This window comes from Saccopteryx leptura, chromosome 1, assembly GCF_036850995.1.
Source record: "Saccopteryx leptura isolate mSacLep1 chromosome 1, mSacLep1_pri_phased_curated, whole genome shotgun sequence".
Classification (NCBI taxonomy): domain Eukaryota; kingdom Metazoa; phylum Chordata; class Mammalia; order Chiroptera; family Emballonuridae; genus Saccopteryx; species Saccopteryx leptura.
The window spans coordinates 310,859,847-310,884,547 of NC_089503.1; the positions used below are offsets into that span (position 1 = coordinate 310,859,847).

At 47.4% G+C, this 24,701-nt stretch overlaps 1 protein-coding gene across 8 annotated transcripts; it reads right to left on the reverse strand.

Moving 5' to 3' along the window:
* Positions 1 to 375: 375 nt before the first annotated feature.
* On the reverse strand, positions 376 to 15,251 carry DNAL4 (dynein axonemal light chain 4). Of its 8 annotated transcripts, XM_066361266.1 has the most exons (7): positions 15,141 to 15,219; positions 11,924 to 12,034; positions 5,684 to 5,828; positions 4,539 to 4,744; positions 3,448 to 3,531; positions 1,406 to 1,504; positions 376 to 787 (listed from the first exon to the last, which is right to left on the reverse strand). In XM_066361266.1, the coding sequence occupies exons 4-7, from the start codon at positions 4,605 to 4,607 to the stop codon at positions 671 to 673; spliced, it is 369 nt and encodes a 122-aa protein (XP_066217363.1). In that variant the 5' UTR covers positions 4,608 to 4,744; positions 5,684 to 5,828; positions 11,924 to 12,034; positions 15,141 to 15,219; the 3' UTR covers positions 376 to 670. The 8 variants fall into 8 exon arrangements, with proteins under 8 accessions (XP_066217363.1, XP_066217362.1, XP_066217356.1 ...); XM_066361265.1 differs by lacking the exon at positions 11,924 to 12,034 and having other exon boundaries at positions 15,141 to 15,240; XM_066361259.1 differs by lacking the exon at positions 5,684 to 5,828.
* Between the last annotated feature and the right edge of the window lie 9,450 nt (positions 15,252 to 24,701).

A 24,701-nucleotide genomic window follows, 5' to 3' on the forward strand; every position in this document is an offset into this window, starting at 1 on the left:
ATCTGCTGTGCGCTCACTGAGGGCAGGGTCTGTGGCTCCCATCTTCATACCCGCACTTCCGGTCCTGGCACTCAACAACTGTTGAATAAATATCTCTGAACGGAACCAAATTATGTGAGACTGAATGTACCTCCACAGTAGCTCAATCTGACCACCAAGGGTGTCCAATCAGTGTCCACATGGCCCTGTCCGACCGCATTCAGCCAGAACACATGAGGCAATGGGGAGGGAGGGGCGGGGCCCGGGGTGTGTGTCTAGGCACAGGGTTTCCAGCAGCCTCACTGTCTTGCCAGAAGTCTCTGGCTTCCTGGGTTATACCACAGTCTGAGGACCCTGCTCACGTCTTCCCCCAACCTCAAGACGCTGTAGCTCGAGTCAGTTTTTGACCATTTTAATTGCAAAAACAAGACATTTATATAAATAAGACCGCTATGTAAAATAGGATTCACCCTTCTACTAAACGCTTCTCCCACACTCAAAAAGAATGTAGAAAACCCAGCAGAGATAAGAAGTACAAATAGCATGCGGTCCCTGATGAGAAATAACTGGCAGGCCAGGTTTCCCTGCTGAAACGGGCCTCACGGTGAGTGCGCTCCTGGCCCAGGCGGCTCACCGGGGCTGACACCTTGAGACACTGCTCCAGAGCAGTCCCCACACCCTCAGCCACTGGTCACCAACTTCGCGGGGGAGGCAGTGGAAAAGGTTCACGAAGCCTTGGGGTGGGGAGGCAGGAGGGGGTGGGGGAAGGCTGCTTGGTCCTCAGGCCGAAGAAGCCGGGGCTGTGGAGCTGTTGGTCCAATGAGATGCAGTGGTTGTTCAGCCTGGGGTCAGACTGGAAAGGGGTTTCTGGGGAGTCACCACTCCTCCAGAGGACAAGGAGAGAAGCTGCCAGTGACCCTGGAGAAGACAGGCTCCTTCTCGGACCATTTGCATATGGTCAGTAATGACAAGGATAGTGACAGCTGCCAGCAGTGCTGGGTGGAAGGGCAGGGGGCTCCTGGATATAAGGGGGAGCAGCTCTTGAGAGAGGTGGGGCTAGAACACACTGGGAGAGAAGTTCCGCCTCCCCACCTTCCTACCCTGTCACATTTCACATCTCCCTGCCCTGCCCTGCCCTGCATCAAGACCACTGCCGCTGCCCCTCACACCCTGGGACTCAGAGCCTGGGGAGAGAGATGCTGATAAGCTCACACACTGGGCATGGCTCAGGACACCAGTACACAGGACAAAGGACAGACCCCGCGCTCTCCTTCAGAAAGCTAGGACATGCCTGGGGCTGCTCCCATGCCAGATGAAGGGCAGGAAGGGCCCTGAGGGGGAGGGCTGGGGAGGGGCAGCGTCAGGAGCACTTCCAGACACACACGGCCAGGGTCCCCCCGAAGTACAGGTACAGGAGGTTCTTCACCTCGTGTGTGATCTCAAACCCGAAGCCCTCGCCAATCACCACGTGCCAGGAGGAGCCGAACTTCTTGTCCATCGTCTCTTTGATCATCTTGGCGGCACTCTGGAACAAGGAGGACGCTTATTAGAGGGGATGCCGAGGGAGAGTGCATGAGTCAGCTCTGTCTGGGGGATGCTGGAGTCCTGGCAAGAGAAAGGCCTGCTGCCTCATTACTGTTGTTCTGTTCCTGGAACCATCAGAACGGCTTTCTAACAGGCCAACTCCTGCCAGGGCTCTACACAGGGACAGAGAACCAGACGTCACCTCACTGGTCAAGCTCACTGGCTTACATGGCAGAGCAGGCACCAGGTCTGGGGACAGAGCCCCAGGTTTGCGTTCTGGCCTGCCATTCAGTGCCTGTTCCTGGTGTCAGCGCCAGGCTGTTCTCAGGACTAAATGAAGTCACATGCCGAGAGCACCCTGCAGACTATGCAGGATTATTACTGTCAGTCACAGCGAGGTGTTGGGTTTATCTCTAGGGAACAAAAGGCTTTTTCCCTAATGAGTTTGGTAGGCTCCCAGAAGAGAAGCTAGACTGCTTCCCTCAGTCATGGCAACAGCTCCCGCTCCTTCTTAAGCTCACTCTTTCAGAAAATTTCTTTCAATAAGAGCTCTAGCCTGAACTGTGGTGGTGCAGTTGGATAGAGCGTCGATGTGGAATGCTAAGGTCACTAGTTGGTTCAAAACCCTGGGCTTGGCCAGTCAAGGCACATGCAACAAGCAAGCTATGAACAACTCAAGTGAGGCAACTATGAATTGTTACTTCTCGTTCCCACACCCCTCTGTAAAATCAATAAATAAAATCTTTTTTGTGTGTATGTCTGTGTGTTACAGAGACAGAAAGAGTCAGAGATAGGGACAGACAGACAGGAAGGGAGAGAGATGAGAAGCATCAATTCTTCATTGCGGCACCTTAGTTGCTCATTGATTGCTTTTGCTTTCTCATATGTGCCTTAACGGGGGGGGGGGGGGGGGGGGTGAGTGATCAGCAGAGTGAGTGATCCCTTACTCAAGCCAGCAACCTTGGGCTCAAGCTGATGAGCTTTGCTCAAACCAGATGAGCCTGCACTCAAGCTGGTGACCTCGGGGTTTCGAACCTGGGTCATCCATGTCCCAGTCCGACGCTCTATCCACTGCGCCACCGCCTGGTCAGGCAATAAATAAAATCTTAAAAAATAAAAAAGTGCTCTAGGGACCAGGGAAGTGCAGAGGCCCCAGTCTTTGTGGGGCAAGTCCTAGGCTTGGGCATCTGCTGAGTACCCACCACTGTGCCAGGTGCCATATAGGCACTTGTTCCCACCATCTCAGTACTCACTACTCACTCAATGCATTCTTACCACTGCCCAGTGAGGCGGCAGCACCCCTACCCCCGGTTACAGATTAGGAAACAGGCTCAGAGATGAGAAGTGGCTTATCCAAGGTTACAGAGCTAGGAAGGGCTAGAGATGAGATTTGAACTTGGGCCTCCCTGGCCCAAAGCCTGGGCTCTCATTGGCCAGGGTCTGCCTGTCCACCTGCTACTGTGACACTGACTTTGTTCTCTTTCACCACCTGATTAATGAATGACATTCCTGTGTTGATGCCTACTGACCATATCACCAGCACCGAGAACAGTGCCTAGCATAGAGATGGTGTCTAACATCTTTTCTGAATGGATGAATGGATACACGAATGAATGCCTGGGTGGGCCTCTGTTCTCTGCTGGAATTGAGCCAACGGAAAGGTGTCCTGTTCAGCAGCCCACTAAGACAGGGAGCAGGAACAGGGGTGTCATGAAGACCCCTCTGGCTTTTCTCCTTCTAGGGCTGGGCATAATCACCAGATTAGGGTCGACAGACTGCACCAGCTTCTTCCCTCTCCGGCCTTCCCCAGGCTATAAATGCTTCCAAGGAAGGCACTAGCCTGTTCCCAGCAGGACTCTGGAGCTGGCTGTGAGGACTGGGGTACTTGATTCACCCACAGGGGTCACCAAAGGCACGAGGGGCCGCCTGTACCAATGGCAATACCTCGTTGTTGTTGGAGAATTTCTCACAGGCCGTGACACATAGCTCCATGGTCTCCACTCGCATCTCCTCTGGCATGTCCGAGTGCTAGAGACAGGGCAGGGGTGACAAACAGAGAGAGGCTTAGCCCATGACCTGGTCTCTGGGCTGGCCTCTCTGTCCCAAGCTTAAGGCGCGGACACTGGGTAAATGCCCTGGCATAGGCCTGGGCAGAGCCCAGAGAGGTAACCCATCTCCTTACTCAGGACATGCAGCTGGGGAACTGGGGGCATGGACTCAAGCTGAGCCACATGGGCACCAAGGCCCAAGCCCTTCTGCAAGGGTACGAAGCTTCATCAGCACCACACTCCAGCAGACAAAAGTGATGGAAGAAGAAGGCCGGCCCAGGCAGTGGAGAATGCTGGCTACAGAAACGGTTTACAAGCAGCCTCAGAACTCAGCCGGGTCTCGCCCCAGAAGCCTGGAGGACAGCCTGGCCACTCTGACGGCTCCTGGCTCTCTCCCTGGCTCTCTAGCTCTTTCTCAGTCCACTTCGCTGGATCCCCTCCCAGTCCCAGTGCCGGAGGGCCCTCGGCTTGTCTCCACCCTTTCTTCTTCCTCAGCTATCTGCTTTCTAGGGGATCTCAGCCTGTTCTGCGGATTTATTTATCTTATATATGGGGAGGGGTCCTGTAATTTCATCCTCAGTTTTAATCTCTTTTGGGTTCTGAACTCCTACATCCAACTGCCTACTTGACAACCTCACTCAGATTTCAAAAAGATAACTCCTGCTTCTCCCCATAAACCTTTTCCTCCCCTTCCCTCTCTAGGGAATTAAAACTATGTTGTTTAAATCTTCAGTACATGTGCGCCAGGCCATTGTCTGTCTTATTCACTACTATATCCACAGTGCCTAGAACAGTGCCCAGTATATAGCGGTGGCCTAAACAAATACTGTTGAATGAATGAATGAATGAAAGAATGAATTACTACTGACTACTAGCTCTCTAGATCTGAGCCAGCAAAGCCCTTAACTTCCTCCCACTGCCTCCCCAGCCTCTCTCCAAGGCTGTGCGGGCTCTGTGGTTACCCTGGCTCCCTCCCCTGGGGCTTACCCTGACCAGAGGGAAGGTCTGCAGTCTTTTATAATCAGCCTCATCTTTCTTCCCTTCTGCTTCTCCCATGATCCTTCCACTGCAACCACTGGAGAAGAAAGTGGGCTTTTAGAAGGTGCTGGACAGGCAATTAAGACACACCCACGAGATTCAGGAAGCAGACCCTGCCAGCTTGGTGGGAGCAGAAAATCTTTCCACAAGTGGTGCTGTAGAAAACAGGAAAAACCAGGAGAAAAGAGTTCGCTTTAAAACCATACATCACAAATTAGAACTGTCTCAGCAACAATTTGACACCTCCTGCTCTTAACTCCTCCGCATCCTTTTCCAAATGGCCAGCAAGTCTGCAGACAGGAGGATGAGTCAACATGAGATGCTGGGACCCAGTTAAGAACACACTGGTATAATGCTGTAAGCCCACACTGTCATTATCAAGACAAACACTGAGTGTAGGCCAGGCCGAGGACGGAGCCATGAGCTAGCAATGAGAAAATGATGCTTCTCTGCATGCCCATTATGTACATGATCCTACTTCTCAGTGGACGTGATTAGAAAGTTAACATCAGGTCATGAGCCAATTCTGGACTTATGGGAAAGCAAGTGCCTCCTTCCACAGGTCCCTGATCTGCAGAGGAATGGGAACAGCAACATCTGTGTCCTCTTTGGCATGCCAGGCTCTCTAGCTCTTACTGCCCAGTTCCCCTCAGGCCACCCAGTACTGTCTTATGGCTCAGGGATTGGAGGCCAGGGCGTTAGTTAGCTCAGGAGGTTAGTGCTGCTTCTACCACTCACCCAGTATGGCCTCCTCATCAGTACTCCTCATCAGTAACATGAGGGTAGTCACATCTATCTCAGGAGGCTGGTACAAGAATCAAATGAGACAATGTATATAAACAATGATCACTGGCCCAGGCATGTGGTCAGTCAATGCACTGTTCTGCCCTACCTCTGGCTCCTGGGGGAAGCAAATGAGAGAATATATGTAGATATGACTGGTAAGTTATAAATCTATATACAGGTATAGATTTTTTCTTTCCAAATGCAGTTATTTAAGAACAGATGGGACTTTCCCAAAGAGATGGGTCTGGGCCCTAAATGACTATAGGCATTGCTAGAAATCCTGGTGTTTATCTTATAATTCAATTTACCCTGTAATTTAAAGGACATTTTGCCACTGGCTGGATAGCTCGGTTGGTTACATCACGAAGTGCAGAGGTTGCTGGTTTGATCCCTGGTTAGGGCACATACAGGAAACAGATGTTCCTATCTCTGTCTCTCTCTCCCTTCTTCTCTCTAAAATCAATAAAATAAACACTAAAAATCTTTAAAAAAAATAAAGGACTTTTATCTCAGAAGAAATACTAACATAAATGAATACAAATTATCATATTGTTAAACCCTTTTTTAAAAAAAATTATTCATTTTAGAGAGAAAGGAAGGAGAGAGAGAGAAAAACATCAATTTGTTCTTGTTCTACTTATTTATGCATTCACTGGTTGATTCTTTTTTTTTTACAGAGACAGAGAGAGAGTCAGAGAGAGGGATAGACAGGGACAGACAGACAGACGGGAACAGAGAGAGGTGAGGAGCATCAATCATCAGTTTTTCGTTGCGACACCTTAGTTGTTCATTGATTGCTTTCTCATATGTGCCTTGACCGCGGGCCTTCAGCAGACCGAGTAACCCCTTGCTTGAGCCAGCGACCTTGGGTCCAAGCTAGTGAGCTTTTGCTCAAACCAGATGAGCCGCGCTCAAGCTGGTGACCTCAGGGTCTCGAACCTGGGTCCTCGACATCCCAGTCTGACGCTCTATCCACTGCGCCACCGCATGGTCAGGCTATTGGTTGATTCTTTTATGTGTTCTGGCCGGGGATCGAACCCATAACCTTGGTGTATCAGGATGATGCTTTAACCAACTGAACTAGCCAGGGCTTGTTAAACCCTTTTTAAAAAAATCCATATTGGGCCCTGGCCGGTTGGCTCAGCGGTAGAGCGTCGGCCTGGCATGCGGGGGACCCGGGTTCGATTCCCGGCCAGGGCACATAGGAGAAGCGCCCATTTGCTTCTCCACCCCCCCCTCCTTCCTCTCTGTCTCTCTCTTCCCCTCCCGCAGCGAGGCTCCATTGGAGCAAAGATGGGCCGGGCGCTGGGGATGGCTCCTTGGCCTCTGCCCCAGGCGCTAGAGTGGCTCTGGTCGCGGCAGAGTGAAGCCCCAGAGGGGCAGAGCATCGTTCCCTGGTGGGCAGAGCATCGTCCCTGGTGGGCGTGCCGGGTGGATCCCGGTCGGGCGCATGCGGGAGTCTGTCTGACTGTCTTTCCCCGTTTCCAGCTTCAGAAAAAAAAAAAAAATCCATATTGGGCCGTGGCCGGTTGGCTCAGTGGTAGAGTGTCAGCCTGGCGTGCGGGAGTCCTGGGTTCGCTTCCCGGCCAGGGCACACAGGAGAAGCGCCCATCTGCTTCTCCATCCCTCCCCCTCTCCTTCCTCTCTGTCTCTCTCTTCCCCTCCTGCAGCCAAGGCTCCATTGGAGCAAAGATGGCCCGGGCAGAGGATGGCTCTGTGTCCTCTGCCTCAGGCGTTAGAATGGCTCTGGATGCAACAGAGCGACGCCCCAGAGGGGCAGAGCATTGCCCCCTGGTGGGCATGCCGGGTGGATCCCGGTCGGGCGCATGCAGGAGTCTGTCTGACTGCCTCCCCGTTTCCAGCTTCGGAAAAATGCAAAAAAAAAAAAAAATCCATATTGAACAAATATAGACAAATGTTATTTCAGCATTTCCCCCATTTCCAAGTGAAGTTATTTTCATGGCATAACCACTGATCCCCAAAGGTGTCTAGCATAGAAACTAACAGGTAGGTAATGACAGGTGATATTTAATAGGTTTCCAGTGTGCTGGCCAGTGCTCAAAGTGCTTCTTGTACATTTATTTACCCAGCCTACCACTGCATCTACCCCATGAGTCAGGTCCTATACTAACAGAGGCGCAGAGCTGTTAGGCTGCTGCCCGAGGTCACTCAGCTAGTAAGCGGCAGAGCTGGGCTTTGAATCTAGGCACAGCCTCTGCTGTGGGCACTCCTAATCCTTCATCAGGCCTTCTCTTGGCACTGATACACAGTAGTACTCACAAAACTGACCTCGGGTAAGTGACCACTCGTGTGGCTCACATGACTCCAGCAGTGAGATGTTCAATCTTCCCTTTTGATGTCTACCATTCTAATGCTAACTGGACCTTGTCTGGGCAAGCTCAGAGCTTTCCGTGTATTTTTCTGGCTGTACTCTCATCTTCTCTCTCTCTCCGGTGCCTCCGCAGCCCTCAGCGCCATTCCATGTGCCCCCCACCCCCACCCCCGCCTGGCTGAAAGCCTGGCAGCATCCCATCAAAATGGCATTTTCTGATTCCTCAGTGGACAGATGGCTCCTCTTATCAATTCTGGGCACTCATACTATTCAGTCATTAGTTGTTTTTGTCTCTACATATAAATTGGCAAATTACCAAACACAATCTCTTTGTACTTGCCGCTCATGTTTCTTATTTTACAAAATCCAGAGAATCCCTTTGTCTTTGCTCATTAACGGTAAGGCCACAGGCGGATTTAATGGCAGGCGCACTAGGCATGGGCCTGGGCCCTGACTTCTGAAGAGACCCGCAAAACCCCAACTTTACTTTTTTCTAATGTAAGGGGCCCAATGTTTTCTTCTGCGCCCAGGGCCTCAACCGACCTTACTCCGCCTCTGGGTAAGCCTACCTTCAATTCCTCCTCTCCCTTTAGTACAGGCCACTTCATGCTTCCTCTACCACAGCACCAAGGGGTGACAGAAGGTGGTGGCTACACTGATGATCAAAGGAGAAGGACTTTAAGGTTCGTTTGCATTTACTATGGAGTCTAGTCTTAGTCCTGCAATTTTCTAGTGGGAACAACTTAAAATTCTGAAGCAGGTGCTTATGGATCTTCTATCTAAATATTTCAGTTTGATTCAATTCATCTTTAGCTAAAACGTGCCAGCATGGAGGGCCTGGAAGGGCACTCAGAGGCAATTGTGCACATGCCTGCCCTTGGGGAGGTGGCAGCTGCTTGGACTCCCCTACAGCATGTGGAGTCCAGATGAAACAAGACTCCAGAGTACTGCCAAATCCCATTCTTCAGGAACACAGGGAAAAGCCATTGGGAAACTTTGGGAAAAGGAGCACTGCTCTGTGGAGCAGAGAAGGGGCAGGACCAGGAGGCAGAGTACTTCAGCGTGTATAGCAAGTCTGTAACTGAAATAACTTCTTCCCTCTTCCTTGCTTTGCAGCGCTGGGCAAGTAATTTAACCTGAGCGGGTTTCTTCCTCTGTGAAAGAGAATAATCCCATCTTAGCTTCAGAAAGCTGGCACAAACACCAAGCATACGCATGTGAGCATTTTGGAATTTTAAAGCTCTCTGAACTGTTAGTGTCTCACTACTCTCCCTACCTCCATGTTATTAGTATGGAGCGAGGACTCTGACTCAACCACGTGTATTAAAGACCATGATTGAAAATAGCTTTTCATAACCACTACAGGTACTTTTGGGGCCCCAAAAGGGAGACTTAAAGAATGAAAAGGAACAGTTATAGATGGTGCTTCCAAGTACAGAAAGGTAGGGGAATTTTTTATGATGCTGTTTCATTAGAGTACAGTTACAGTCATTCAGACATAATTCAAAACCCTGCTGAAAGAATGCTACCAAAAATAGTGGATCTAGAGGTTTTAATAACCTTATCAATCTTCCATGCAAATGAGTGTGTACTTGACAGCTTCAGGCCAGAGAGAAGTCAAAGCAGGCCTAAAAGACAGCCCTTTAATAATGCAATTATGTCCATGGCCAGCATACTTGAATCTGCTGGGTACCAAAGCTCAACATGCCCCAGGGTCTGTCCTGGCGCACAAGGCTAGCGGCAGCCTTGCTCTCCCCTGCCCTTGATGCTCCTTCTCACCCAAGGGTCCATCTGCGTGCCTGACAGCCTCGCCCATGTCTGAGGAGAAGCTGCTCCTAGGCAACAGGAGGCACAGGGCTCTTCAGCTCATCGCCTTGTCAAAGCCAGTGTCACTTGCCCCACTGTCTCTTGTTCTTTTGTGGTAATGACCTCAGTCATCCTTTGTTATTTGGCTTTTGAAGTAGTATTTGGGAAGAATCCTTCAGAGGGTTAGAGAATGTGGGAGGGATGGGGGAAATAAATGGATTCTGGGAAATAAGGCCCAAAGTGTTGCCAGCTACTCAACACCCAAAAGGAACACACTTGGCCCACCGACCACCGACCACCGTGAGGCAGCAGAGAGGAGGGCGGGCACACCCAGAGCAGGCTCCACAGGCAGGTCTGAACTCACATCTCCGTCTGTCTCAGGCAAGTGTTCACCTCTGTAAGCCTCGGTGTTCTCCTCTGGAAACTGGGACTAAGTAGACCCAACAGTGAGTGTAAACTCATTACTGGTGGAGTTAGATGGGAGCTTCAATGTCCTTCCTCATCTACCAGCCAACTAACCATCAGCATTCAGCCAAACAAACCAATATAATCTGAGTTCCCACCCTGTGCAAACTGAAGGAGGAGAGTCACAAGAAAAGTCTGCAAACACAGTCCGGGACGGGCCTGGGCATCAAGGTGTGGGCACACCGTGCTTTCACAGTTGCCATTGTGTTTCATCTTATCCCAACTTGTGGAGGCAGCATCCATCTCAGTCCTCACATAGGCACCTGGGTTCAGAGAGGTTTTGACACAGACCCAAGGGTGCACAGCCAACAATGACAACGCCAGGATCTGAACCCACATCGATTCTTCTGATTCTACCTTTGTACTTTTTCCCTGTCACCAGCAAGTAGGAGATAAGACAGACACACAAACAACTTCAATCCTCAGCAGCCACCACTCCGGGTATACCTCCTGCTTCCAGCCAAATCAGGGATACACGCTTGTACCCCTTGGATAGTCCTTCTGCCTTTCCCTGACAGTCCACCCCTGCCTTCTAGCAAACAAAAAACAAAGCTGGTAAGGTGAGGACACAGGGACCTAAGGGCTTGGGGACATGCAGCCAAGATGACAGCGATGAGGTCAGGAAACACTACTTAGAAGGTCTGGATTTCACAGATTGGTTTAAAATGGGGGAAGCAAACATGGGGTTAGCATTTTTAAATTTCACTAAGAGCATTAAAAACGCATCATCTTCTAGAAAAGAAAGTTTTAATAGTAAGAAGGAGATGACTACAGGATAAAGAATAGTCCTTCTCCTGTACACACAAAGATTTTTTTATTTTTATTTTTTTATTTTTTTACAGGGGCAGAGAGAGTCAGAGAGAGGGATAGATAGGGACAGACAGACAGGAATGGAGAGAGATGAGAAGCATTAATCATTAGTTTCTTGTTGCAACACTTTAGTTGTTCATTGATTGCTTTCTCATATGTGCCTTGACCGTGGGCCTTCAGCAGACCGAGTGACCCCTTGCTCAGTGACCTTAGGTCCGAGCTGGTGAGCTTTTTTTGCTCAACCCAGATGAGCTCATGCTCAAGCTGGCGACCTCGGGGTCTCGAACCTGGGTCTTCCGCATCCCAGTCCGACGCTCTATCCACTGCGCCACCGCCTGGTCAGGCCAAAGATTTATTTTAATTGCCCTTCTTTGTTCTCATTTTATTGAGGTCCAGTGAAAACTTCTGATGTGCTTTAGACCATGGGAAAGGAGAGAGAGGAGGGGAAGGAGGGAAAGGAGGGGAAGAAAGGAGGAGGGAAGGAGTAAAATGGTAGAGGGGAAGAAAGGAAGAAAGAGGGGGAGAAGGGGCAGTGAGGAGGAACAGGGGGAGTGAGGGGGAGTCAGGAGGAGAGAGGGAGAGAAAGAGGGATCAAGACATTTTATTTATATATAACATGATGTAATGAACAACACTGACTCATGTTGTGCACAGATTTGGATGAGATCCCAAACATTCTGATCAAGATAACAAAGTACACCAAAAAGTCATAGCTATCCCAGCAATCAGCTCTGCATAGCGGCTGCTAACCATAGTGGGTTTCGCAGCCTCCCACCTCCCCTTTCCCACTCAAGAGAACAGATCTGAAAGTAAGAGACTAAGATGACATGATCACAAGAATAAATTGGGAGTTAGCACTGGCTTATTTTTCAAACTGTCATTCACAATTGCTCATTACTGGTGACATCTCACAAGCAGGCATCACTGAGCAGTGTGTCGTGAGTCCTGACAGTCACCTGGGGCTGCAGGACTTCCTCTGTTCTGCTGTAAATGTCCCAGAGCACAAAGTCCAGTGTCTGCCACATGGCAGAAGACCAACAAAATACCCAAGTTGTAATTAAATTATATTTCATTTGTCCCTTGGAAAGGGAGAGGACATATCAAATTCATTCCACAATATTTACTGAGTACTAACCTTACACAAGGCAATAAGATGGGTGCTCCACATACAGGACCTCATGACTCCCCTTGATGATTCTGTCAGGCAGGCACTATTATCCCTACTTTTCTGATGACCATATACAGGCTGAGAAAAGGAAAGTGTCATTTCCCTTGGCTAATAAATGGAGAAGCTAGGATTCCATCAGGTATATATGACTTCAAGCTTATGCTTTCCCAACTTCTGCACTATATGTAAGAGTCCCTGCTTTCAAGGAGCTTCCTTTCTGACAGACCAACACACATTCACAAGGAACTAACTGGTTCATGACAGAAAGCGGTAAGTGCCACCAGACAGATGCAGAGATAGAGGAAGGAGAATTCTAGAGGGGACAGGGGTAGGTTTTGGGTCAGGTCTTAAAAGGTGAGTAGGAGACCCTGGCCGGTTGGCTCAGTGGTAGAGTGTCGGCCTGGCGTGCAGGAGTCCTGGGTTCGATTCCCAGCCAGGGCACACAGGAGAAGCGCCCATCTGCTTTTCCACCCCTCTCCCTCTCCTTCCTCTTTGTCTCTCTCTTCCCCTCCCACAGCCAAGGCTCCATTGGAGCAGAAGTTGGCCCGGGCGCTGAGGATGGCTCTATGGCCTCTGCCTCAGGCGCTAGAATGGCTATGGTTGCAGCAGAGCATCGCCCCCCTGGTGGGCGTGCCGGGTGGATCCCGGTGAGGCGCATGTGGGAGTCTGTCTGACTGCCTCCCCATTTCCAACTTCAGAAAAATACAAAAAAAAAAAAAAAAAAAAAAAGAAGAAAAGGTGAGTAGGAATCTTGACAGGTGGACAAGATGAGGAAGACAGGAACAAACACGGTGCTATCAAAGCAGAAAGCTCCAAGCGTTTTCTGTGAAGGTTCAACAGTCCAACATGGCTGAGGACAGAAGCTGGCAAAGGAGAAAGGAAAAAGAAGGCTAGGAGGAAAGCAGGGTTAGGTTGTGGAAGTGTGGAAGGGCCCTAAAACCCAGGTATAAGAAGTGTGGATATTTTCCGTGGGGCATGAGAAGCCCTTTGGAGATCTCTTAGGGGTTGGTTACATGGTTATATTTTTGGGCAATTATTCTTTCTTCTTTTTCCAAGTGAGAGGAGGGTGAGATAGAGAGACAGACTCCTATACGTGTTCTGACAGGGATCCACATGGCAACCCCATCTGCGGCCAATGCTCTGCCCATTTGGGGCCATGCTGGCAAATGAGCTATTTTTAGTGCCTGAGGCGGAGGCTCCACAGAGCTATTCTCAGTGCCTGGGCAGATGTGCTTGAACAAATCTCGAGCCATGGCTGCAGGAGGGGAAGAGAGAAAGAGGGAAGGAGGGGAGGAGAAGCAGATGGTTGCTTCTCCTCCGTGCCCTGGCCAGGAATTAAACCCAGGATATCCACATGCCAGGCCCATGTTCCATCACTGAGCTAACCGGCCAGAACCAATTATTCTTGTTAATTTAACTGAGTTAAGAGGAGAAGGGGGCCCTGGCCGGTTGGCTCAGTGGTAGAGCATCGGCCTGGTGTGCAGAAGTCCTGGGTTCGACTCCCGGCCAGGGCACACAGGAGAAGCGCCCATCTGCTTCTTCACCCCTCCCCCTCTCCTTTCTCTCTGTCTCTCTCTTCCCCTCCTGCAGCGAGGCTCCACTGGAGCAAAGATGGTCCGGGCGCTGGGGATGGCTCCTCGGCCTCTGCCCCAGGCGCTAGAGTGGCTCTGGTCGCAATAGAGCGACGCCCCAGAGGGGCAGAACATCGCCCCCTGGTGGGCAGAGCGTCGCCCCCTGGTGGGCGTGCCGGGTGGATCCCGGTCAGGCGCATGCGGGAGTCGTCTGTCTCTCCCCATTTCTGGCTTCAGAAAAATACAGAAAAGAAGAAAAAAAAAAAAAAAAAAAAAAAAAGAGGAGAAGGGACCGGAGGTAAGGACACCAATTAGGAAGCTACAGCAATGGCCCAGGTGATAGACATTAAAGATTTGAACTAGGGTGGTGGCTTCAGAAATGAAGGGATGTGAGATCCTTGCTAAAGCAAAACCAAAGCAACTTGACAACTGCCTGAGGGAGATGGGCATGGCAGAATGACGGATGATGGATGCCCTGGGAGGGTGGTGATGCCCCTAAGAGACACTGGGGAAGTCATATATACCAGATGGATAGGGAGAGAGCAGGCTAGTCTGACTTGAAAACTATTGAGTTTAAGTTGCTGGTGAGATGTGCAAATAGAGGTGTCTCATCAGGAGTAGGTAATCACTGAATCATGGATCATTAGGGGTGGAAGGGAAGCCATTGAGTCCAACCATCACCATCAGTATGGCAATTTCTACCCCCACCCCCATCCTAAAGTATCCCTAATCATGGAAACCCAGGAGAAAGATCAGAGCTGGAGAACTGGATTTGATGGTCAAGTGAAGAAATGACAGCTCATACTAAGGGAGTTGGTGGCACTTCTGGAGGAGAAAATGTGGGATGAGTCAAAGGAAGAAAAGTAACAAATACTGAATCTACATGGGACCGGACTCTACACTTCATATTATCCTCAGAATTCCCAAAGGAGATACTCTGTAGCATCCTGATTTTACAGGAGCCCAGAGAGATAGGGTAACTTGCTAGGGTCCTGCGATTGGGAATCCAAATCAGGTCTGTGAAGTTCCTTTCACTACATACTATTATTCCTCCAATGGGAAGCACATCCTCAGGGAAGCCTACAAGTGGGTCAAAGAATCACAGCCCGGAACGTCAGAGTCGAAGAGGTCTTGGAGATCATTCAGTCCAACTACTCGTTTATAGATGGGGAAACTGAGGCCCAAAGAGGGAAACGACTAGCCTGGAGTCCCAGCATGTCGCCTACTGTCCAAATCAAGAAGCAGTCTGGGCCAAGGCTCTGGCGACCACAGGCCCAGCCACCAGAAGGGGGAATTACTCCGCGAAAGGTTGGGGGATCAAGGTGCTGGGGGCGGGTTCGGGTCTCGGCGTATGAGGGAGTGCAAAGCTGCACGGGGCCTCGATTGAGGAGGAAGATAGTAGCGGCCTGCAGAATTGCGACGAGTCTGTAACCCCGAGCTCGCAAGTCTAAGTGAGATGGGGGTTGGGAGGACTTGGGGCTAGGGACCAGCAGGGAGGAGACTGAGATGGGGCCTCCGCTGTGGGCGAGGCCCCACCAGCCCCGCGGTGCTTCTTGGCTTCCCTTCGGGCCGACCCTCCCCACCCGGCTGCCCGCCGAGCCCCGGGGCCTCACCTGCTCCCGCGGGGGCTGGACCCGGGGCTGCAGCTAGCTCTCCCCCACCAGGGTTGTCAAGGAGCAAAACAAGAGTGTCTTAGCAACAGCAAGGAAGTCCAACCCCTCACCGGACGTTGACAAAAATATCACTTCTTATTGGTGAATAAAAGTGTCTTTCAATGTTAAAAGGCCCTAAAACGTAGAAGTTTGTACGGAAAGGGGCGTGGCTTAGAGGCTAGGGAGGCGGGACTTCACTTATAGTCGTCTTAAGTGGGCCTGAGAAGCCGGGAACACAGCGATTCTCATTTTAGAGAAACAAACTTTTAAGAACATTTATTGCCTTAGGAGTTTCTTTTAGTCATTTGAAATTACAAATGAAATTTTTTGGTGTGGTGACAATGAGATGCTACTTTATTAAGATCTCAAAAGCCTAATAACCAGCATTTATGTGGGGCTTTACAAAGATATCTCACCTGATTCTTACCACAATTCTTTTAGCTAAGGTGACCAGCCTTTTACAATGAAAAGGAGGACAAAAATAAATCGAAGAAAACAATATCGTAAATAAAAGAAACATTTTATTCATTGCAACAATAATACAATGTAATATGATAAACACATAATAAAAACATTTGTAATATTTAAATTGTAATTATGCTTACATGCCTATTAATTTTAATAATAATTGTAAGAAAAAAGTACTCATTTAGATACAAATACATCACATGACACGCATCAATCAAATATGGACATTTACCAATTAGTCTTCCAATATGAAAAAGGCTGACCTGTGGTGACGCAGTGGATAAAGTGTCGACCTGGAAATGCTGAGGTCGCCGGTTAAAAACCCTGGGCTTGCCTGGTCAAGGCACATATGGGAGTTGATGCTTCCAGCTCCTCCCCCCTTCTCTCTCTCTGTCTGTCTCTCCTCTCTGTCTCTCCTCTCTAAAATGAATAAATAAAAAAAATTAAATAAAAAAAAAAAAAGAAAAGAAAAAGGAAGACATTTAGGAGGACACTTTTTGAGGGAGGACAGAACTTACAAAAGAAGGACTATCCTCCCTAAAGGAGGACGATTGGTCACCTTATTTTAGCTAATAGAATTTGTGACCTCCACCTGAACCACGGTTTAGAGGCTAAATGACTTGTTAAAGGAAAGAATCAAGGCCCTGGCGAGGTTTCTGAGTTGGTTGTAGGGTCATCCCCATGCGCCAGGGGTGTGATTTAATTCCCCCAGGCACATATTTGAATCAGCCAGTGAATACAGGGATGAATGGAACAACAAGTCTACGTTTTTCTCTCTCTTCCCCCCCCCCTCCTAACTTCCTCTCTCTCTGAAATCAATTTTTTTAAAAAAGGAAAGAATCAAGAATGAACCCAGGAGTTATTTTCAATGGAGCACACTCTCATATAGATGCCTTGTCCTAGTCCATAGGAGACATTGTACCATCTAACTTAAAGGCACAGTTGTTCAGAGACTGCCCTTTTTCCCCTTTGGAGGGAAAATTAAACTGAAAGTATTAATACATCTATTCAAGGGACAAGAATCTATAGATTCAATTACTTGATTGGTGGATCAAAGGTTCATTGGGGTACTCCATAATAAACACTTACTTTCTCATGGTGGGTACTCAGGTGAAATTCCACATCACATTCACTGACACCTACTGGGAACTCAGCCCTGGCCAGGTTCTGGTGATTCAAGAGAAATAAGATGAGGACCTTGGCATAAGAAAAGGCACAATCCAATGAGGGGACAGCTATGTCAACAAAATAGATACAGAATAATTCATTCTACCTGTGCTCTGGTAGAGGTGTGGGCAAGGTGCTATTTCTCTCTAAGGAGGGAGTAACTAACTCTCAGAAGAGGTGGTGCTTGAGTTGGCTGAGTCTGCCCATGACCAGTAGGTTGATGAGGGTGGAGAGCACAGTTCACTGCAGGGGAGCTTCTTGGTTCCATGAGGTTTGGGTGGAGGATGAATGTGATACAAGTGGGAGGTGATGGTGATGAGAGTAGAGGTGAAGATGCAGGGTGAAATAGGGACTACAAAAGCCAGAAGGGTTTTGAACATCAGGTTTAGGTAGTTGGTTGATCTCTGAAGTGATGTGAGAGTTGGGAAAATAGCTGTTGGAGGGTTTCAAGGCCAGCAGTAACATGGTCAGGTTTGGGTTGTGGAAAAATCACTTGGGTGGTGAAGATAGTGGACTGGACTTGGAGAGGGTAGACAGAAGGCAGGCACAGTGGGTTTAGTTTTGAGACTTGGCAGTGTGAAGTATGCTGGACCATTGCTGATTCCCACCTTGCCTCCCTGGTACTTTCTGAGAGTCCAGAGATGTCTGACTCAGCCTCCATATTTCCCAAAATCTCTTTGCCAACTTTTTCCAGGAGATAGAAGGTGGCCTTTGAGGGGGATGAAGATCTTGCCTCCGCCTCTCACCCAAATTTCTCTAAAAGGGGTCTACATTTGCTGTCTTCTTTTTCTCACCTCCCATTCATTTTTCAGCCCACTGCAATCTGGCTTCCACTCCCACGACACCACCAAAATTCCCTCTTCCATGGTTACCAGTGACCTCCTGAAGAGCGGAAGCCTAGAGACTCATTTAGTCTTTATCTTCTTGGACCCATCCCCTCTGTTGGCATAGCCTGTCAACCACACCCATCTTCTTTAAATTCTGTACCCCAGACATAGTACCTTCAGAACTCTTTACAATGCAGATTCCAGGCTCCCACGGCATCACAATGGTAAGGGACAGCAATCTGTATTTTTCACAAGCACCCTGTGCATACTCATAGTTGGGAGTCACTGCTCTATCTTGACATTGGGGGTACCTCACTCTCCTGGATCTCTTCAACTCTCATCCTTACAGAATTTCTTGGGCTTTTCTTCTTCTGCTCTCTGTGCCCACTTTGGCCCTCTTTTCTTTTTTTGGATTGTGTCCCCCATGCATATCTTGTTGAGAATTGCCGCCACAAGTACTGTCTCTTGGGGATCTCATCCACTCCATGGTTCCACTGTCAATGTCCTAGATTCCTTTTTTCTTTTTTCAAAAGAGGCAACCATACCCAAATTTAATCCAGCTCTTTATAATCCAGAAAAAAATACATTAAAAACATGCACCTAAATTTAGGGATGGGAAAAGTATGAAATCAGAACCATGCCAATGTCCTAGATTCTGATAGCTCCTGTATTTCTCTCTCCAGGTTAGGCCTGTCACTGGAGCTCCAAAACTAAATATCCAGCTGCCCCTGGCCATCTCCACCAGCATGTCCCACAAACCCTTCAAACTCTGTACATCCCAAACACAATTGCTCACCTGCTCTCCCTGAGTTTCCCACCTTAGTCAATGTTACTTCCACCCAGCCAGCTGCCTCCATCAGAAACCAGGGACCCTCATCCTTCACGCTTTCCCCACCATTATCCACTTGCCTCCAGTCAATCACCAGCCTGCCAGTTCTGACTTGTATTTCTGACTCTGTCCTGATTATATCTTCTTATGATCATGTTCCTGGTACTCTGCATGTGCACAAAACCCCAATCCCGCCTGTGCTATTGCAGCAACTTTGTAAAGGGACTCCTTGACTGTGGTCTTGCCCATCTTCTCTACCACAGACAATGTGATCCTTCTAAAACCCAAAGTTCACCACTGCATTCCTCTTTTTAACAACTTCCCTTCTGCCACAGTTTCCCATCGCCCATCCGGTCACCTGACATTCAAGGCCCCATGGTGTGGGCTGTGGATGGCTTTGTCTCCTTGCTGCTTCTTTCCTTGCTCTTTGTGCCAACTCTCCTGGGTCTCCAAATACTCCACGCTGTTTTTTATCTCCTGCCTTGGCTCACACATCCTCTCTGCCCCTCTCTGCCCACATCCTCCCTCTGCCCTTCCCTGCTTTTGGCTCTACGAGCCTATGCACTTTTGAACGAAACTTGTACACACTGGGATTCCTTGCAACCAGAAGAGTCACTGTACTCTGTCTCATCTGGCACATGTTTCTGCCACTGCCCTTCTCCACCATTTTGTACTTGAGTTTAATTCTGTTTTCCCCTGTGAGCTCCTTCAGAGTAAGGACCTTGCGTATTCAAATCTACATCCTTGGGTTCCACACAGGATCTAGCAGAGAGTATGTGCTTGGTGAATGTTTCATGAATGAATGTATGAGTTAATGAATGAGGTGGGTAGGGTCCTACCCTATTTCTTCAGACTCAGCTCTTGACAGTCCCCAAGACTTAGCCTGCATTTCAGCTACACCCTTTCCTGTGCTGCTCCTGCTGTTCAAAATTGCTGATGGAGGATACTCTAGGATCAATTAGCAATTGGATCAACTACAAGACTGAAAAGACAGTGACTTAAAACAACCTTAATTTATTATTCTACATTTCCAAAGTCAGAAGTCTGAAATGGGTGTCTCTGTACTAAAATCAAGGTGTTCCCAGGGCTCCGTTCCTTCTTGAGGCTCTAGGGGAAACGATTTCCTTCCCTCTTCCAGCATCCAGAGACTTCCTGCATCCCCCTGACTCTGACGCTCCCACCTCTTTCTTCCACATGTAAGGACAGAGATTACTCTGGGTCCATCCAGATAATTCAGATGAATCACCTTATCTCATGTTCATCTGATAAGCAATCTTCTTTTCATATTTAATTTTTTAATTTTTCAATTACAGTTGCCATTCAATACTATATTTGTTTCAGGTGTACAGCATAAGGATTAGACATTTATATCACTTATGAAGTGATCCCCTGATATTACCAGTACCCACCTTGTACTATATATAGTTTTTACATTATTACTATATTACCTATGTCATACTTTTCATCCCTGTGACTATTTTGTGACTGCCAATTTGTACTCCTCAGTCCCTTCTGTAACCTTATTTCCCTTTGCCATGTGACGTAACATTCACAGGTTCTGGGAATCAGGATGTAGACATCCTTGGGGGACCATTATTCTACCTACCACAGTCAGTTTGAGTAAATTTTTTCCCATGTACTTGAAAAGAATGTCTATTTTGTAGTTGCTGTATTAGGTCAAATTTGTGAATCGTTTTGTTCAAATTTTCTATATTCATACTGAATTTAGAGATGTGTTAAAATACCCCGCTATCATTGTGGATTTGTCAATTTTTCCTTTTGGTTCTATCAGTTTTTACTTTATATATGATGAAACTGTGTTAATATATGTACACAAATTTATAATTGTTATATCTTTCTAAAACATTGACTCTTTAGCATCATGAAATGTCCCTTTTATTTCTGACTATGCTTTTTTTAAAAATTATTTTTATTTATTCATTTTTTAGAGAAGAGAGAGAGAGAGAAGGGGGGGAGGAGCAGGAAGCATCAACTCCCATATGTGCCTTGACCAGGCAAGCCCAGGGTTTTGAACCGGCGACCTCAGCATTCCAGGTCAATGCTTTATCCATTGCGCCACCACAGGTCAGGCTGACTATGCTTTTTGCCTTAAAGTCTATGTATAGATACACCAACTGTTTTTGAAGTAGTGTTTGCATAGTACATATTTTTCTTTTTCTTTTTTAAACTTGTTTTGAATTTATTGGGGTGACATTAGTTAATAAAATTATATAGGTTTCAGATGTACAATTCTACATCAGCTGTATATTGTGTTTTCATCACCCCAAATCGAGTCTCCTCCCATCACCATTCACCTCCCTTTTACTTTCTTCTCCCCCCACCCCCCTTTCCCTCTGGTAATCTCCACACTGTTGTCTGTGTCTATGAGGTTTTTTGTCTGTTTGCTTTGCTAATCCCTTCACCATTTTAACCAGCTCTGCAACCTCCCTCCCCTCTGATAGCTGTCAGTCTGTTCTTCAGGAGTCTGTTTCTTTTTTGCTCTTTCAGCCATTTCTTTTTATTTACAGTTTGTATTCAATGCCAATCAATTCCATAAATATGAAGTTACTATGAATCAAATCATAAATACACAAACACGATATACAACCAAAAATAGAGGTACAGCATTCAGGTATGAGGCAAAAGGGAATCTTCAATCACACACACAGCAGCTTGAGACCTGCTGAGTATGGTGCTCCTGGATAGGTTTCTAAAGATCAAAAACATGACTTAGGTTATCAAGACTACCCTGGCTCTATTAGATACTGGAATGTGTAAGCATCTGTGTGTGACCTGTGAACAAAAGACTTTAGGGAGGGTCTATTTTTTTTTCTTATCTATTGATTTTTTAGATAGAGGAGATAGAGACAGAGACAGAGGGGAAGAAGCAGGAAGCATCAACTCGTAGTAGTTCTCAGGGTTTTGAACTGGCGACCTCAGCATTCCAGGTCATAGCTTTATCCACTACGCGGCCACAGGTCAGGCATAAGGCAGGTGTATTTTTAAAAGGTCCTGTGCATCAAAGCAGCTGTGGAAAGATTTACTTTCCAGAATCAAGCCCACATTAGGCTTTGAATCAGGTTCTAACTACCTAAAAATATTGACCAATAACAGAAAGTGTTCCAAATGTGGCTATTCTGATTCATAGTTTTTTTAAAAAGGCATGTACAGAAACAATGTAAAAGTTTTTTTTTCTGAATTTAATGTAAGCTTCCAGTCTTCATCTCTCAAATATCTAATTTACAGTGTTTGGCTTCTTCATGTATTTGTTTTTTTAATTTTAAGATTTGTCAATTTTACCTTTAAGACTGATCATTTCTTAAATTGTAAAAAATATTCAACATACGCAGGCATAAAAAGCATTTTGAAATTAGTTGAGGTTCAGTGTACTACTCTTTGGAATTAGTTTAGCTAAGTGAATCAGCGCTCTTGTTGAGTAGGAATAGGTGATCAGTGTATAAGCAAAATTCACTTGTTATGCTAGGATTTGGGTTAAATTCCAATCCACCATTGCCTTGGCACATATCAATTACTACATAAAAAGTCAAATGCTATGTCAAATACTAAGTCTCAGAGGAAAGAGTTTAGTTTCCAAGAGAAGAGTGATAGCTTAACAACGTAAATCTTTAAAAAAAAAAAACCATACAAATTTGGAGATTTATTTTATTTATTAAAGATTTTATTCATTCATTTTAGAGAAGGGGGGAGAGAGGGAGGGGAGGAGCAGGAAGCATCAACTCCCATATGTGCCCTGACTGGGCAAGCCCAGGGTTTCGAACCAGCGACCTCAGCATTCCAGGTCAACGCTCTATCCACTGCGCCACCACAGGCCAGGCTCTTTTATTTTTTAACAACGTAAATCTTTATCTAGAGTTGCACTGGCCTTAAATCAGTACTGTGAAACACTACATTGAGGGTTTATGGGAACACCTGGAAATTCCTTCTAATGTACATATAAATAGAACAGTAGTTTTTTTTTCTTCTTTTTAAATTATTTATTGGTTTTAGAGAAAGAGGAATGGGGGAGAGAGAGACAGAATCATTGGTCTGTTTCTGTGTGTGCCCTACTAGGGATCCAACGAGCAGCCTTCGCAAATCAGGATGACACTCCAACCAACCGAGCTATCTGGCCAGGGCTAGAACTGTAGCCTTTTGCATTACCTGTTTTATGACCTTAGAACTTTAATGAACCAAATGAAAACTGATTCTATTCCAAAGCCCATCCCTTATCTCTAGATAAGATAAAACCTATTCATTTTCAAGGTAGAGTTTTATGTGTCCATACTTCATAAGCCACATACATGTAAGGAAATTATCTCTGAACTAATTTTGGATGTGTCTCTTCATCTTATACATGATGAAGTCTAGCAGATTTAATATTGGCTTTCATCACCTAGTCAAATTCTGCACATGCTCTTCAAACCAATCAAATTTGAGATTCTCGGCCCTGGCTGGTTGGCTCAGCGGTAGAGCGTCGTCCTGGCGTGCGGGGGACCCGGGTTCGATTCCCGGCCAGGGCACATAGGAGAAGCGCCCATGTGCTTCTCCACCCCCCCCCCCTTCCTCTCTGTCTCTCTCTTCCCCTCCCGCAGCCAAAGCTCCATTGGAGCAAAGATGGCCCAGGCCCTGGGGACGGCTCCTTGGCCTCTGCCCCAGGCGCTAGAGTGGCTCTGGTCGCGGCAGAGCGACGCCCCAGAGGGGCAGAGCATCGCCCCCTGGTGGGCAGAGCATCGCCCCTGGTGGGTGTGCCGGGTGGATCCTGGTCGGGCGCATGCGGGAGTCTGTCTGACTGTCTCTCCCATTTCCAGTTTCAGAAAAATACAAAAAAAAAAAAAAATAAAAAAAAAATTAAGAGATTCTCAACATTTTCAGTGTCAACAAAATTAGGTGTGGAATTAGCAGATTCAATAAAGACCTGTTTTACTATCACACTGGATGTCCAGATGCCATTTGGATTAGGTTTAGAAAATGGGAAAGTATAGACATTTCTTGGCCCAAGTCTTTTGATAGTAGAGATGTAGAAGAGAGAGCAACAGACCTGTGGTGGCGCAGTGGATAAAGCGTCGACCTGGAAACACTGAGGTCGCCGGTTCGAAACCCTGGACCTGCCTGGTCAAGGCACATATGGGAGTTGATGCTTCCTGCTCCTCCCCCCTTCTCTCTCTCTCTCTCTCTCCCTCTCTCTATCCCTGGTCTCTCTCCTCTCTAAAATGAATAAAGAGAGAGCAACATCGTGAAGAGACTGGCTACTGACTGCAGAACACCACCACTTGCCTTGGCTGTGGCATTCGCTGGACTTGGGGCAGTCAGGGTGTTGTGGGAGGGGTTACTTGAAAGGCTTTACAGCAGTTGTTTGATTTGAATAAATCTGTATGGGTAGGAGCAGTGCCATAAGCAGCAGCCCCGAACCAAGCCTGGCTACCATGGCTTTGCCCATGTCCACTCCTTTGGTGCACTGCAGTCTCAATGGATGCCAGATGCGTAAAGAACCTCTGGCTCCAGGCAGACACAGGCAAAGTTGAGTCTGTTTCTATTTTGTTTGTTAGTTTATTTTGTTCATTAAATTCCACATATGAGTGAAATCATATGGTACTAGTCTTTCTTTTTTTTTTATAAATAAAATTTTATTTTAATGGGGTGACATCATGGTACTAGTCTTTCTCTGTCTTATTTCACTTAGCATAATTCTCTCTAGGTCCATCTATGTTATTGCAAAGGGTAAATTTTCCTTCTTTTTTATGGCTGAGTAGTATTCCATTGCATCAATCTAGCACAGTTTTTTTATCCACTCAACTACTGATTAGCACTTGGGCTGCTTCCAAATCTTGGCTATTGTAAGTAATGCTGCAAAGTACATAGGGTACATATATTCTCTTGAATCAGTGTTTCAGATTTCTCCAGATAAATTCCCAGAAGTGGAATTGCTGGGTCCTAAGGCAGTTCCATTTTTAACTTTTTTTTTCTTTTTTGTAAAGCTGGAAACGGGGAGAGACAGTCAGACAGACTCCCGCATGCGCCCGACCGGGATCCACCCGACACGCCCACCAGGGGGCGATGCTCTGCCCCTCCAGGGCGTCGCTCTGCTGAGACCAGAGCCACTCCAGCGCCTGGGGCAGAGGCCAAGGAGCCATCCCCAGCGCCCGGGCCATCTTTGCTCCAATGGAGCCTTGGCTGCGGGAGGGGAAGAGAGAGACAGAGAGGAAGGAGGGGCGGGTGGAGAAGCAAATGGGC

Excerpts from the sequence above, each read along its gene's own strand:
- DNAL4 (XM_066361263.1), bottom strand. The coding sequence starts at position 4,607 with ATGGGAGAAGCAGAAGGGAAGAAAGATGAGGCTGATTATAAAAGACTG. Across the intron at positions 3,532-4,538 it reads AGACCTTCCCTCTGGTCAGG|CACTCGGACATGCCAGAGGA; the intron begins GTAAGCCCCAGG and ends CCCTGTCTCTAG. Across the intron at positions 788-1,405 it reads GGTTTGAGATCACACACGAG|CTCCACAGCCCCGGCTTCTT; the intron begins GTGAAGAACCTC and ends TTGGACCAACAG.